General features: G+C 43.0%; 4 protein-coding genes across 13 annotated transcripts in view; all 4 read left to right on the top strand.

The window, feature by feature from the left end:
• Positions 1 to 16,329, top strand: part of LOC115552445 (protocadherin alpha-C2) — a 196,850-nt gene that overhangs the window by 134,539 nt on the left and 45,982 nt on the right. Inside the window, exon 1 of one of the 10 annotated variants that reach the window (XM_030368557.1) lies at positions 10,348 to 12,815. The exons of 8 other annotated variants lie outside the window; for them this stretch is intronic. In XM_030368557.1, coding sequence (XP_030224417.1) covers positions 10,377 to 12,815 — 2,439 coding nt within the window. In that variant the 5' untranslated portion in view covers positions 10,348 to 10,376. Of the gene's footprint in view, positions 1 to 10,347; positions 12,816 to 12,860; positions 15,791 to 16,329 lie in introns of those variants that run through there. One more of the 10 variants, XM_030368561.1, reaches the window with a different exon arrangement.
• LOC115552447 (protocadherin alpha-3-like) lies at positions 7 to 3,204 on the top strand. The gene has a single exon (XM_030368591.1). It carries the CDS (start codon positions 553 to 555, stop codon positions 3,097 to 3,099), a length of 2,547 nt encoding a protein of 848 aa, XP_030224451.1. The 5' UTR covers positions 7 to 552; the 3' UTR covers positions 3,100 to 3,204.
• LOC115552702 (protocadherin beta-17-like) lies at positions 3,935 to 7,415 on the top strand. Its single transcript, XM_030369003.1, has 2 exons — positions 3,935 to 6,706; positions 7,258 to 7,415. The coding sequence occupies exons 1-2, from the start codon at positions 4,180 to 4,182 to the stop codon at positions 7,413 to 7,415; spliced, it is 2,685 nt and encodes an 894-aa protein (XP_030224863.1). The 5' UTR covers positions 3,935 to 4,179.
• Positions 6,816 to 9,912, top strand: LOC115552459 (protocadherin alpha-2-like). The gene has a single exon (XM_030368603.1). The coding sequence runs from the start codon at positions 7,456 to 7,458 to the stop codon at positions 9,841 to 9,843; it is 2,388 nt and encodes a 795-aa protein (XP_030224463.1). The 5' UTR covers positions 6,816 to 7,455; the 3' UTR covers positions 9,844 to 9,912.

The following is a 16,329-nucleotide window of genomic DNA, read 5'->3' as shown; positions in this document are numbered from 1 at the left end:
ACGGCGACCAAATAATATAATTATTAATAATCATAATAACAATACTTTTGATTACTATTATTGTTATGGTATTAGAGGTATTGTTATTTCGTAAACTGTTGACACTTTACTTTTAGTTGTGTACAGAAAAAACGTAAATGTGCCCTTACACTTTTGATGGGCCTATTTGCTTCCAATATAGGCAATGAAGAGTATACATTAGCATCAGACTAAATATTCCTAAAACATGTGCAACACATTCCTGTTGTTATGAATCCTGGGTGATGGTTAACAAAGTAAACAACCTATGAAGATGCTGTCTCTGTGAATATTTTTTAAATTAAAAGCCAATTGACTGACGTTAAATATGATAAAGAACCAACGTTTTCTCAGCTCTGTTCCTATATTTTTTAATATGTAATATTATAGGTTAAACGAAAAAAAAAAAGTGGTATTTTCTTCCATAGGGTTCGGCACATTAACTTTATAGACCATTGCCAAAAAAAAAATTATGACATTGTTTTTGTTCATAAAAGACATGTGGTGTCGCTGGAGACCGTGGTAAAACAGAGGATGAAGACTCCTCCTCTGTTTCACCGTAGGCGTCAGTCTGTGGTGCTTCGTGGTACGAGGAAACATTCGGATGAAGTCGTAGCGAGAAGGGTTGGACCGTGGAATAACATTGGACATTCCTCATATTTCGTGGATCGAGGATTTGTCTCTTTTGATATTTTGGCGATGGCTGCTTGGCAACGAAACGATCATGTGTGGATTGTATTCTCCGTTCTGCTTTGTTTCTGTGAATGGTCCGTTGCACAGATATCCTACTCTGTTTCCGAAGAGGTGGACAAAGGAACCGTAGTCGGGAACCTCGCCAAAGATTTGAACCTCAATCTCCAGCAATTACAATCCAGGAATCTTGAAATCAATTCGGGTTACAAAATGCAGTATTTCCAGGCTGATTTGAAAAGTGGATTTTTATATGTTAACGAGAGGATAGACCGAGAGGAGCTTTGTCCTAAGACGGTGAAGTGTTCTTTAAACGTAGAAGCCATGTTGAGTGATCCGCGAGACCTTCGTAGAATAGAAATTGATATTCTGGACGTAAATGACAATTCACCATCTTTTTTGGAGGATATTAAGATAATCGATATGTATGAGTCCACATCTCCGGGAGACAGGTATCCTTTACCGACTGCTCATGATGCAGACATAGGTAGTAACGCAATGAAGACTTACAAATTGAGCCAAAATGAACATCTTTCTTTGGATGTGCAAAGTAGTGAAGACAACAGTCTTTCTGCTGAGTTGGTGTTGCAGAAACCATTAGATCGAGAGAAACAGGCCGTAATCACACTGACTCTGACCGCTGTAGACGGTGGTAAACCCCCCAGATCAGGGACACTGCAAATAACCGTTAACGTAATGGACGTCAATGACAACACTCCCGTGTTCAGTCAATCTCTCTACAAAGCTCAGATTGTTGAAAATGCTGAAATAGGAGCCACGTTATTAACTCTCAGCGCTACTGACTTGGATGACGGTGTTAATAGTGAGCTTGTCTACTCGTTTGCAGCCAAGGGGCGCAAAGACCCCAGTGATGCATTTTCACTGAACGGAGAGACCGGCGTTATCACAATCAAAGCAAACATTGATTTCGAAGAAAATCAAGCTTACGATATTCGTGTCCAAGCAAAAGATAAAGGATCACCTCCTCGTATTGGACATGGCAAGGTTTTGGTCGAGGTGATCGACATAAACGATAATGCACCAGAAATAATTGTCTCTTCTGTGCTGAATGAGGTTAAAGAGGACGCTGAATTAGGTACAGTCGTGGCTTTGGTTACTGTGACAGATCGAGACAGAGACAAAAATGGCCATGCAAATTGCATAATTACTGGCTCTATGCCTTTTAAACTGAAGTTGAACTATAAGAATTATTACTCTTTGTTGGTTGACGGTGCTCTTGATAGAGAGAGCGTTTCTCAGTATGACGTCACAATCACAGCTACGGACGAGGGGACTCCACCTCTCTCTAGTACCAATGTGATCACCGTCCACGTTTCTGATGTCAATGACAATCCACCGCGTTTTCCTCATCCGGTCATGAATGTTTATGTAAAAGAAAACAGCCCGACAGATCGAGTCATTCATACAGTTACTGCTGTTGATGCAGATGTAGGTGACAATGCAAAAGTAACGTTTGCTATAGTAAATAACGCGTCCTTTCCCGTGTTATCGATGGTAAATATCAACCCGGAGTCTGGCGAAATAGTTTGTCTTCAGTCTTATGATTATGAAGAAAAAAAAACATTTCAGTTTAAAGTTCAAGCCACGGACTCTGGAGTTCCCCCGCTACGTAGTAACGTCACTGTCAATGTTTGTATCCTGGATGAGAATGACAACAGTCCCGGGATTTTACCCCCCTATTCTGAACACGGCTCCGTTAACAGTGAGAACATTCCCTACTCTGCTGAAGCGGGATACTTCGTGGCTAAAATCAGGGCCGTAGACGCAGACTCTGGTTACAATGCACTGCTTTCTTATCACATCTCTGAACCCAAAGGAACCAATCTCTTTCGGATCGGAACCAGCACCGGTGAAATCAGGACTAAGAGACGGATGAGTGACAATGACCTGAAAACTCACCCGTTGGTGGTGTTGGTTTGTGATAACGGGGAGCCCTCCCTGACAGCTACTGTGTCTATTGATGTCGTTGTGGTGGAAAACACAGGAGACCTTCAGACTCAGTTCAGACACGTGCCGCCAAAGGAGGACAGCTTCTCTGCTGTAAACCTGTATTTGCTGATCGCCATTGCGTCGGTGTCAGTGATCTTTCTACTGAGTCTCATCTGTTTAATAGCAGTCAAATGCCACCGGACAGACAACAGTTTCAGCAGGTACAGCGCCCCAATGATCACCACCCACCCTGACGGGAGCTGGTCATACTCTAAATCTACTCAGCAGTATGATGTGTGTTTCAGCTCAGACACACTGAAGAGTGACGTAGTAGTGTTCCCTCCTCAATTCCCGCCTGTTGATGGAGAACTGATCAGTATAAACGGAGGAGACTCTTTAAGCAGAACTCAGACTTTGCCCAATCACGAGAAGGTATGTTAAGTGCTAATCAGCCACACGTTTCATTTCATTTAAAGGTTCCATATAATAAATTTGGCCCGTCTTTGCAATGTTATTTTCGACTTAGAGGAGGAAGTAGGGATTCTGTGACCTAATATTATTTCCTGATCAGGAAAACATCCTCTATTTATTGACCTTGCTCTCTGAAATAGTTGTTGCTCTTTGCCTGTGGGCTTGGATTACAATTTCTTTCTGTGATGGTAGACTTTGATGGATGTCTAGTTTTGGTTAGCATATGCTTTTCATTATCCCATTTTGCTCAATGCAAAACCATTTGCGCCTGTTGATGGAGAACTGATCAGTGTAAACGGAGGGGACACGTATTGCATGACTCAGACATTACAAAACAAAGACAAGGTAAGAATATGATATAGTAGACTTTCATATATTGTAGTCATGAATTTGTTCATGTTTTACAAGTGTTCCATCGTTGGCCGTTTATCTACAGCGCAGGCCTTGTTGTGATACACGGTACGTCTCTGTCCAAGGTGCTTAAAGCTTTCGTGTGAAACATAAGTCCTAATAGGGTTAATATTTTCCAGAATTTTAAATTAGGAACATGTTCAGACATATGGTGATTATTACATTACATTTGAATATAATTCGATTATAATATACGAAATAATACGTACCTTTAATTTGAGCTTTCTTAGCATGTTTCAGCCTCATATATACCTACATTTATATTTAGTCCTATATGTCAACACATATTTTACCCCAAACCTTAACCCATCGCCTAATCTCTACATAACACCGTTGGCAGATATGTTAGATCTACAAAGTTCATGTTTTTAATCATCAACATTTCCCCAAGTGTAGACTCCGCGTCCACGGGAATTAAGCACACGGTGTCGCTCGAGACCGTGGGGTAGGCCTACATCGCTGTGGTCATTTCAAAGCCCCTCCTCTCGGACGAGGGTTCAATTACGTGACAGTGTGTAGCAAGTCCTCATTTGAATCGAAGGTAGATGGTAGTGCAGCGCTCTATGGCATGGTCATTTGATGGATTCTTATGCGTTTTGTGGAATTCATGTGAATATTTTTTGATTCCGGTCCCGTTCAATGACAGAGATGGGCCGTGGCGATGGCAGAGGAAGCGTTTGGATTATTCATATTCTCGTCCTTTGTCTATTTGAGTGCTCAGTCGCTCTGCTGTCCTATACCGTTTCCGAGGAGGCAGACAAAGGCACAGCTGTTGGAAATCTCGCAAAGGATTTAAATATAAATGTACGCCAACTGGAATCTAGGGGTCTACAGATCGTATCTGGTCATAGTAAGAAACATTTCGATGCAAATTTAATAACGGGAGCTTTGACGGTGGGCGAGAGAATGAACCGTGAAGAGCTGTGTCCACACTTGGCCAAATGCATTTTAAAAATTCAGGCTGTATTAAGTAATCCGATAAATATTTACCGAATAGAAGTTAATGTTTTAGATATAAATGACAACGGGCCCGTTTTTCTGGAACAAAACCACGCATTTAACATCTCTGAATCATCTTCGACTGGAGAAAGATACCCTCTCCCAGCTGCGATCGACCCAGACGAAGGCAGCAATTCAGTGCATAACTACAAACTAAACCAAAACGATTATTTCTCTCTCGATGTACAGGGCAGTGGAGAGGAGACCGTGTCTGCTGAGTTAGTTCTCAAAAAAGCCCTAGACCGCGAACATGAGCAAGTCATTAAGCTTACACTGACCGCTATCGACGGAGGAAAACCGGTTAAAACGGGCACTTTGAAAATTACAGTGAACATAATTGACGTAAACGATAATACTCCTGCTTTTGGCAAAATGCTTTACAAGATACGTGTTAACGAAAGCGTACCGGCAGGTACAACTGTTATTAAATTGGACGCCACAGATTTAGACGAAGGGTCAAATGCCGAAATTATATACAGCTTCATGAAACGTGGAAATGTAAAGTCATATGATAAATTCGATATCGATGCGTTCAGTGGAGAAGTGACGGTCAAAGAGAGTTTGGATCACGAGACAAACGCAGCGTACGAGCTCCGTGTACAGGCCACGGATAAAGGTGCTTCCCCTCGCAGTGGTTATTCTAAACTGCTCGTGGAGGTTGTCGATGTGAACGATAACGCCCCAGAAATATCAATTACGTCGGTAAACAGTCCTCTCAAAGAGGATGCCGAGAGAGGCACGGTTGTTGCTTTAATTAATGTGTTGGACACAGACAGTGGAAAAAATGGACAAACTAATTGTAGAATCATTGGTTCTGTGCCATTTTCTCTTAAGCTGAACTACAAAAATGAGTACTCGATGATCGTAGATGGGGCACTTGACCGAGAAATCACGTATCAATACAATATAACCATCGCAGCGACAGACGAAGGGACCCCACCCATCTCTAGTACCAGCCTTGTTGTTGTTCAACTTTCTGACGTGAATGACAACCCGCCGCGCTTCAGAGAACCCGTTTACAATGTTTATGTCAAAGAGAATGATCGGGTAGGCGATGTAATTTACAAAGTGACAGCATTCGACCCTGATGTCAATGAAAATGCGCAAATAACGTATTCATTACAAGCTATCCCAACAACAAATGTTCAAATATCATCCCTTATTAATATGAATTCAGAAACAGGCGACATTCTCAGCCTTCGTTCTTTCAACTTTGAAGAGTTTAAAACATTCAGTTTCAAAGTCCAGGCCACAGATTCTGGGGTTCCTCCACTGAGCAGCAACGTGATTGTTAACGTTTTCATCCTGGATGAGAATGACAACAGTCCCGGGATTCTACCCCCCTATTCTGAACACGGCTCCGTTAACAGTGAGAACATTCCCTACTCTGCTGAAGCGGGATACTTTGTGGCTAAAATCCGGGCCGTAGACGCAGACTCTGGTTACAATGCACTGCTTTCTTATCACATCTCTGAACCCAAAGGAACCAATCTCTTTCGGATCGGAACCAGCACCGGTGAAATCAGGACTAAGATACGGATGAGTGACAATGACCTGAAAACTCACCCGTTGGTCGTGTTGGTTTGTGATAACGGAGAGCCCTCCCTGACAGCTACTGTGTCTATTGATGTCGTTGTGGTTGAAAACACAGGAGACCTTCAGACTCAGTTAAGACACGTGCCGCTAAAGGAGGACAGCTTCTCTGCTTTAAACCTGTATTTGCTGATCGCCATTGCGTCGGTGTCAGTAATCTTTCTACTGAGTCTCATCAGTTTAATAGCAGTCAAATGCCACCGGACAGACAACAGTTTCAGCAGGTACAGCGCCCCAATGATCACCACCCACCCTGACGGGAGCTGGTCTTACTCTAAATCTACTCAGCAGTATGACGTGTGTTTCAGCTCAGACACACTGAAGAGTGACGTAGTAGTGTTCCCTCCTCAATTCCCGCCTGTTGATGGAGAACTCATCAGTATAAATGGAGGAGACACGTTAAACAGAACTCAGACTTTACCAAATAAAGATAAGGTAAGAGTTTCACGAGTTGCTTTAAATACAACTGATAAATGTATGTCGTCATTGCACTTTGTTTCTACATTCATTAATTCCCTTTTTTGTGCAGCAAACGTTTATATTGATGTATACACAACAACAATGATATTGATAGGTGTTTCAATTTCTGTGTTAATAGGCATATCTCTCAACATAAAAGTGTTGTATAAAAGAAATGAATAAAATACAAAACATTTAGGCTTGTATCAGATGACAATGCGTCGTATAGCTGCTGGCACCGTCTCGTTATTTAAATGTGGACATCTTTACATGCCAGGGGCTGAAGTTGTAGATCAGTATTCGGAGGTGAGGGATCTCATGAAGTATAATGATGAAGGTAAACGAGGGAGCCGCCGCTCTGTGCGCGTCCACAGTAAAGACGCTCTCCATGGTATCGGACGTGAGACGTTATGTGATTCCACCATGATGGCTGTTTTCAGGATTTTCTTTTTGTTGCATAATTCAATACATTTTTTGAGACCGTCTGCGTGACAAATAATTAATTGCAGATTCCCCAACATAATATATGGTCACCCTTATCTGCCTTAATATGAGCTCATTCGTGGGTTGTCTCTGGACCTTGACAATATAAACGAATCATTTCGATTTAAGCTTGGACATTATATGGACAGTTGATGTCGCTATGGAGAACTCTCAGACCCACAGAGTGTCGTCAGTACGATACCCAGACTCCTCCTCTGTATGACGAGGTGGCCGTTGTCCACTACAGCTTTGTGTGGAGGAACACAAATGACGAGGAAGCAGCGAGGGAAGAGCTGTGCGCTATAGTCAGCAATCTAGTCCTAAACGTTCGTGTATCGTAATGCGTATGTTGTTGTTATCCGGATTCATAGTGGCTTAGAAATGGAATACCGATTCGGATTTACATCGCTTTGGATACAAATATGTGCTTTACTGTTTTTTGCCGACTGGTCAGGAGCTCAGCTTTCCTATTCTGTACTGGAAGAGGTAGACAAAGGCTCCGTCGTGGGAAACCTCGCTAAGGATTTAAACATTGATCTCAAAGATTTGGAATACAGAGAATTGCGGGTTTTGCCAGGACACTCAGAGAACTATTTTGGAGTTGAATCAAAAACCGGTGCGCTTTATGTTGGTGAAAGAATAGATCGCGAAGAGCTCTGTCCTGGCCTGGTTAAATGCTCCTTGAATGTTGAGGCTATGTTGAGCAATCCGGTGCATTTGCATCGCTTAGAGGTTAACATTGTGGATATTAATGATAACGCTCCATTTTTCCGTGAGAAGCTGAGGATATTAAACATTTCGGAATCCTCTTCTTCTGGTGAAAGATATCTACTCCCAATGGCCAAGGATGCAGATACAGGCAGCAACTCCATTAAGAGCTACAGACTGAGCCAGAATGAACATTTCTCACTGGATGTACAGACCGGTGACGACCAGGCTGTTTCCGCAGATTTAGTGTTGCAGAAAGCTTTAGACCGAGAAAAGCAGTCCGTCATCAACCTTGTTTTAACCGCTTTCGACGGAGGAAAGCCACATAAATCAGGGACTCTGAAAATTGTTGTAAACGTTATGGATGTGAATGATAACACTCCCATATTTAGCCAAACTCTTTACAAGGCCCAGGTAAATGAAAACGCTCCATCTCAGACATCCATATTAACAATATCTGCGTCAGATTTAGACGAGGGAATAAACGGCGATATTATCTACTCGTTTATCGAAAGGGGGGATTTTAATCCAGACCAAGTATTTTCGATTAATTCACAGACTGGGGAAATAACGGTAAAAGGCAAACTCGACTTCGAGATAAACCCTGCTTATGACATCCGTGTACAGGCGAAAGACAAAGGCACGCCGTCTCGTAGTGTGCACGGCAAAGTGCTGCTGGAAGTAATCGACGTAAATGACAACATTCCGGAGATTATAATCACGTCTCTTATGAGCCCAGTAAAAGAGGATGCTCAGTTAGGGACGGTGGTCGCTCTCGTTACGGTGAATGATAAAGACGGCGGAAGTAATGGTCTCACTAATTGCAAAATATTAGGATCAGTGCCATTTAAATTAAAACTAAATTACAAAAAATATTATTCATTGATTGTGGATGGGCCGCTCGATAGAGAACATACCTCTGAGTATAGCGTCACCATCATAGCCAGTGATGAAGGGAGTCTGCCTCTCTCGAGCACTAGTGTTATCGCTGTCCACGTTTCTGACGTGAATGATAACGCGCCTCGATTCCCAGATCCAGTCATTAGTGTTTATGTGAAGGAGAACAGTCCATTGGGAGCTACTATCTACACCATCAGTGCACTGGACCCTGATACAGATGATAATGCAAAAGTATCGTACACACTGTTAGGGATTGTTTCAAAAAGTACTCTGATTTCATCCGTTGTTAACATCAACTCAGTGACGGGAGATATTGTGAGTCAGCAATCCTTTAACTTTGAAGAGGTTAAAACGTTTCAAATAAAAGTCAAAGCCACCGATGATGGAGTTCCACCCCTTAGCAGTAACCTGACAGTCAATGTTTTAATCCTGGATGAGAATGACAACAGTCCTGGTATTTTACCCCCCTATTCTGAACACAGCTCCGTTAACAGTGAGAACATTCCCTACTCGGCGGAAGCAGGATATTTTGTGGCTAAAATCAGGGCCGTAGACGCAGACTCTGGTTACAATGCACTGCTTTCTTACCACATCTCTGAACCCAAAGGAACCAATCTCTTTCGGATCGGAACCAGCACCGGTGAAATCAGGACTAAGAGACGGATGAGTGACAATGACCTGAAAACTCACCCGTTGGTGGTGTTGGTTTGTGATAACGGGGAGCCCTCCCTGACAGCTGCTGTGTCTATTGATGTTGTTGTGGTTGAAAACACAGGAGACCTTCAGACTCAGTTCAGACACGTGCCGCTAAAGGAGGACAGCTTCTCTGCTTTAAACCTGTATTTGCTGATCGCCATTGCGTCGGTGTCAGTGATCTTTCTACTGAGTCTCATCAGTTTAATAGCAGTCAAATGCCACCGGACAGACAACAGTTTCAGCAGGTACAGCGCCCCAATGATCACCACCCACCCTGACGGGAGCTGGTCTTACTCTAAATCTACTCAGCAGTATGACGTGTGTTTCAGCTCAGACACACTGAAGAGTGACGTAGTAGTGTTCCCTCCTCAATTCCCGCCTGTTGATGGAGAACTGATCAGTATAAACGGAGGAGACACTTTAAGCAGAACTCGGACTTTGCCCAATCACGAGAAGGTATGTTAAGTGCTAATCAGCCACACTTTTAATTTGATTTAAGAGGTTAAATATAATATATGTGTCCCGTCTTTGCAATGTTATTTCGCTTTTGTGATGCCCCTTGTGCTGGTAGGCGGATGGATGTCTAGTTTGGGTAAGCCTATCCTTTTAGACTTCATCCCATTTTGCCTAATGCAGAACAGGATCATTTATGTCACATAATTGAATCATACACTTCTATCTACTGGCAATTGTGTGTGTGTGTGTGTGTGTGTGTGTGTGTGTGTGTGTGTGTGTGTGTGTGTGTGTGTGTGTGTGTGTGTGTGTGTGTGTGTGTGTGTGTGTGTGTGTGTGTGTGTGTGTGTGTGTGTGTGTGTGTGTGTGTGTGTGTCACACCATTCAACGGGTGGTGGCGCCAGAGACCGGAGGAGCTATAGTGTTGAGCCTTGAAACGCCCCCTTACTGCGTTTTGATTGGACAGCGTCACAAGCTAGTAAAAGTGGCCAGAACACACAGATAATGCCTTTGCTAGAGGATTTGAAGAGCTCACATAGATCTCTATGACGGACCATACCAAAAAGAACGGACATTATAAGTTATATATGCCCTCCGAGTTAGTTATGGGGGCCATAGCACGGAGGGAATATTTTTGGATTCGATTCTTTGTCTTGCTTTGTTTTTGTCACTGCGGTACAGCTCAGATTTCTTACTCTATTTCGGAGGAGATGAACAAAGGAACGACTGTGGGCAATCTCGCAAAGGATTTAAAACTGAATCTGAATGCCTTGGAGTCAAGAGAACTCCGAATTGTTTCGGAGTATAGTAGAAAATACCTCGTTGTGGATTTAAGGACTGGAAACCTTTTGGTCGCCGAAAGAATAGACAGAGAGGAGCTTTGCAACGAGCTGCATAAATGTTCGCTTAAAATCCAGGCTTTGTTGAGCAATCCAGTTAACATGCATCGCATTGAAATTCATATCCTAGATATAAATGATAATGCACCTGCTTTCGAGGAGAAAACGTTTGTTTTCAACATCTCTGAGTCGATATCACTGGGAGAGCGATATTTACTTCCAATAGCATTCGACGCAGACATAGGGAGTAACGCGGTTAAGGGCTACAAGCTAAACCAGAACGAATATTTCTCCCTCGACGTACAGAGTGGCGAAGAGCAAAGCGTGTCCGCTGAGCTGGTGTTGCAGAAAGCTTTAGATCGGGAGAAACAGTCGGTTATCACACTCACTTTAACCGCAGTAGACGGAGGAAAACCTTTCAAAATGGGTACAATGCAGCTAATAATTAATGTGATTGATGTGAACGATAACACGCCAGTGTTTAGTAAGTCATTGTATAAGGCAAGGGTGAATGAAAATGCTTTAAATGGAACCAGGGTTATACAACTAAACGCATCAGATCCAGACGAAGGAGTCAACGGTGAGCTCCTGTATTCTTTCATGAAACGGGGTAATGTAGATCCTTCCTCTGTATTTGATATCAATGCAAATACAGGGGAAATCAAAGTTAACGGCATCTTGGATTACGAAAAGATACCTGCATACGAAATAAGAGTCCAGGTCAGAGATAAAGGCCCCGGATCTCGCAGTGTTCATAGTAAACTACTGATAGAGGTAGTAGACGCCAATGACAATGCACCGGAGATATCGATCACTTCCCTTAGGAACCCTGTGAAAGAAAGCGCGGAAATGGGAACCGTGATTGCTTTGGTAACTGTAAGCGATAGAGACAGTGGGTTGAATGGCCTCACCGCCTGCACACTTGGCGGTGTTGTTCCCTTTAAGCTGGAAACTAACTATAAAAATGACTATTCTTTAGTGGTAGACGGGTCTCTGGACAGAGAGACGGATACACAGTATAACGTCACCATCTCATCCAGCGATAGCGGGGACCCGCCTCTCTCCACCAGAAGTTATTTGATGGTGTATGTTTCTGATGTAAACGACAACGCGCCGCACTTCGCCGATCCCGTTTTGAACGTGTACGTGAAGGAGAATAGTGACGTAGGTACTGTAGTCTATAGAGTAAATGCTATGGATTCGGATTCGGAGGATAACGCCAGAATAACCTATTCGTTAATAAGCAGTCTCTCTCAAAATATCCCAGTGTTATCAGCTGTGAATATAAACTCCGAGACTGGTGATATAGTCACATTGCAGTCTTTTAATTATGAAGACATAAAGATGTTCAGTTTCAAAGCGCAGGCCGTAGACTCTGGTGATCCTCAACTCAGTAGCAACGTGACAGTCAACTTCTTTATCCTGGATGAGAATGACAACAGTCCCGGGATTCTACCCCCCTATTCTGAACACGGCTCCGTTAACAGTGAGAACATTCCCTACTCTGCTGAAGCGGGATACTTTGTGGCTAAAATCAGGGCCGTAGACGCAGACTCTGGTTACAATGCACTGCTTTCTTATCACATCTCTGAAACCAAAGGAACCAATCTCTTTCGGATCGGAACCAGCACCGGTGAAATCAGGACTAAGAGACGGATGAGTGACAATGACCTGAAAACTCACCCGTTGGTGGTGTTGGTTTGTGATAACGGGGAGCCCTCCCTGACAGCTACTGTGTCTATTGATGTCGTTGTGGTTGAAAACACAGGAGACCTTCAGACTCAGTTCAGACACGTGACGCTAAAGGAGGACAGCTTCTCTGCTCTTAACCTGTATTTGCTGATCGCCATTGCGTCGGTGTCAGTGATCTTTCTACTGAGTCTCGTCAGTTTAATAGCAGTCAAATGCCACCGGACAGACAACAGTTTCAGCAGGTACAGCGCCCCAATGATCACCACCCACCCTGACGGGAGCTGGTCTTACTCTAAATCTACTCAGCAGTATGACGTGTGTTTCAGCTCAGACACACTGAAGAGTGACGTAGTAGTGTTCCCTCCTCAATTCCCCCCTGTTGATGGAGAACTGATCAGTATAAACGGAGGAGACACTTTAAGCAGAACTCATACTTTACCCAACAAAGACAAGGTATGTGGTATCGGAGCGATGTGTTTGTATTTCTGTAAATCCATCACTGAATTGTATAATATATTTCTGGACTGATCTGGAAACACATTGTAGCTCCCGTTTGACTTAAAATGAAATTTTTCCATGCATAACATACACAAGAGCAATGTGCATGCTATCGTTAACGAAACTCCACCAATCCATGATAGCAATAGACCTCTCCATGGTGCTGATTCGCTTATCTTAAAGAACATTTTAAACCATTGCAATTCATTTAAGACGATCTGCAACGTTTTAATTGACTAAGTTACGTTTACAAGCTGTCATAATTATGAAGGAATATTATCTGCACACACAAATATTACTACTTGTGTCTCACCGAACACACGGTGTTGCTGCAGACCGTGGAAATCCATGGGTAGCCTCCTTCTAAAACTCCTCCCTGTTGAACGCGTCCGTCATCGACCATTCGTGTCGGGAGAGTAGTCAAAGCGCTGGTGTATTTGCAGCCGCAGAGATGACTGGATATTACGTCGGGTGAACCACGTATAAGACGGATCGATCTATAACACTGGATATAAATGGTGGTTTCGATTTAATATTTTTCTCGGACAACGATGCCGTTTCGAGAACAAAGAGGATATGTTTGGGCTAGTCTCGTTGTATTGCTTTGTCTCGTTGGCCGGTCTGACGCTCAGATATCATACTCCATTTCAGAGGAGGCGAACAAAGGCACCGTAGTTGGAAATCTCGCGAAGGATTTAAAACTCAATGTGCAGGAATTGCCGTCAAGGGATCTACGCATTGTTTCTGGATACAGTAAGACATATTTCAACGCGGACTTACGGACCGGAAACCTCTTTGTTGATCACAGGATAGACAGAGAAGAGCTGTGTCCGAACACTGACAAATGTTCCCTCAGAATACAAGCTGTGTTAAGCAATCCCGTCACTGCACACCGCATTGAAGTCAATGTTTTAGACATTAATGACAACTCGCCCACGTTCGCTGAAAAGTCGTACAATGTCAACATTTCAGAATCCTTAGCAACGGGAGAACGTTTTTTTCTTCCTCTAGCAGTTGATGCAGATATAGGCAGTAACTCTATAAAGACATACAGACTGAGTTCGAATGAATATTTCTCACTCGATGTACAGAGCGGCGGGCAGCATAGTATTTCTGCGGAGTTAGTTTTACAGAAAGCGATAGATCGCGAGAAAGAACCGGTTATTACACTTATTCTGACCGCGTTGGACGGCGGGAAACCTCCCAAATCAGGAACGTCTCAAATAACTGTGAATGTAATTGATTCAAATGATAACTCGCCTATTTTCAGCAAGTCACTGTATAAAGTCAGTGTTGCTGAAAATGCACTGGTTGGAACACTAGTGATACAGCTAAATGCAACTGATAAAGATGAAGGACTGAATAGTAAGGTTTTGTATTCCTTCATTAAACGAGGTAATATCGACCAATCAGATACATTTCGTATTGATTCGGAAACGGGGAAAATAACAGTTGAGGGACGTTTAGATTATGAGGACAGACCTGCTTATGAAGTACGGATACAAGCAGTCGACCAGGGCAATTCGCCTCGCAGCGCCCATGCTAAACTACTGATCGAGATCACTGACGTCAACGATAATTCTCCGGACATATCTGTGACGTCATTGATGTCCCCCGTGAAGGAAGACGCAGAAATGGGGACCATCGTTGCCTTGTTGACAGTGAGTGACAACGACGGTGGACAGAATGGCATGACAATCTGTAAACTCTTAGGATCCGTTCCTTTTCAATTAAAGTCAAATTACAAAAATGATTATTCTTTAGTCGTAAATTCCCCTCTAGACAGGGAGAGCGCCGGCTTTTACGAGGTCACAGTTGAAGCCGTGGATGACGGGACGCCGCCTCTGTCCAGCACCACCGTCATTAGCATACAAATCGCTGATGCAAACGACAACGCACCCGTGTTTCACGAGCCAGTGATTAATGTGTATGTTAAGGAAAACAGTAAGGTCGGAGCAATAATCTACACTATTAAAGCATATGATCCTGATTTAGAGGAGAATGCCAGATTAGTTTACAGATTGGTAGAAAACCAACCAAGAATTGTTCCAATTTCATCCCTTGTTATTATTAATTCAGAAACAGGAGAAATTGTCAACCTTCAGTCTTTCAATTTTGAAGAATTTAAAACGTTCAGCTTCAAAGTTCAGGCCACCGACTCTGGGGTTCCTCCCTTGAGCAGCAACGCTACTGTCAATGTTTTTATCCTGGATGAGAATGACAACAGTCCCGGGATTTTAGCCCCCTATTCTGAACACGGCTCCGTTAACAGTGAGAACATTCCCTACTCTGCTGAGGCGGGATACTTTGTGGCTAAAATCAGGGCAGTAGACGCAGACTCTGGTTACAATGCACTGCTTTCTTATCACATCTCTGAACCCAAAGGAACCAATCTCTTTCGGATCGGAACCAGCACCGGTGAAATCAGGACTAAGAGACGGATGAGTGACAATGATCTGAAAACTCACCCGTTGGTTGTGTTGGTTTGTGATAACGGAGAGCCCTCCCTGACAGCTACTGTGTCTATTGATGTTGTTGTGGTTGAAAACACAGGAGACCTTCAGACTCAGTTCAGACACGTGCCGCTAAAGGAGGACAGCTTCTCTGCTTTAAACCTGTATTTGCTGATCGCCATTGCGTCGGTGTCAGTGATCTTTCTACTGAGTCTCATCAGTTTAATAGCTGTCAAATGCCACCGGACAGACAACAGTTTCAGCAGGTACAGCGCCCCAATGATCACCACCCACCCTGACGGGAGCTGGTCTTACTCTAAATCTACTCAGCAGTATGACGTGTGTTTCAGCTCAGACACACTGAAGAGTGACGTAGTAGTGTTCCCTCCTCAATTCCCGCCTGTTGATGGAGAACTGATCAGTATAAATGGAGGAGACACTTTAAGCAGAACTCAGACTTTGCCCAATCACGAGAAGGTAAGATATACATGCCATCGTATTGACTCTTCAACTTAATGATCAATTTCATGTAAAACCTTAACTCTGGTTGTGTGTGTCTGGTCTAGCCTTCTTTAGCACATACTTATTCTGTGTGACAGTTATGTCACTCAGGGTAGAAGCCAGCAATGAATTTCATCGTAATATTAATAAGCTTTTTGATGGTTTCTATTTCTGGTATTTTTATTTCATTAGTGTTTGTTATTTGTTCTGTATTATTGTGTGGTTTGAGGTGTGAGAGAGCTGGGTCCCATGCTCATGGGTGGTGACATCATAGTTAATATAAAGCACCTGTGCAGGGAAGAGAGGGTGAATGGGTCGCAGTTTTTTTGCAGACCGCAACTTATACTTTTTGTAGACTAGTTCTAATAAATTAATTATTTTCATAGTTTAAGTTATACAGTAACTTAAACGTATTTTGAGGATCTCAGCAAATCTTTTTTAGTAGCGTCGCTACACTCAGTATTGATTTTTTATTTGTTCTCATGTTAAACTTTTAACAACACTTATTCCTTTTT

This window comes from Gadus morhua, chromosome 10, assembly GCF_902167405.1.
Source record: "Gadus morhua chromosome 10, gadMor3.0, whole genome shotgun sequence".
Classification (NCBI taxonomy): domain Eukaryota; kingdom Metazoa; phylum Chordata; class Actinopteri; order Gadiformes; family Gadidae; genus Gadus; species Gadus morhua.
This window is presented reverse-complemented; position numbering and strand designations above follow the sequence as displayed.

What these genes read in the sequence shown, in the direction of transcription:
- LOC115552447 (XM_030368591.1), top strand. Translation starts at nt 553, where the DNA reads ATGAAGACTCCTCCTCTGTTTCACCGTAGGCGTCAGTCTGTGGTGCTT.
- LOC115552702 (XM_030369003.1), top strand. Translation starts at nt 4,180, where the DNA reads ATGACAGAGATGGGCCGTGGCGATGGCAGAGGAAGCGTTTGGATTATT. An exon ending in AACAACAATGATATTGATAG is followed by an intron (nt 6,707 to 7,257) that starts GTGTTTCAATTT and finishes TCAGACCCACAG; the next exon opens with AGTGTCGTCAGTACGATACC.
- LOC115552459 (XM_030368603.1), top strand. Translation starts at nt 7,456, where the DNA reads ATGGAATACCGATTCGGATTTACATCGCTTTGGATACAAATATGTGCT.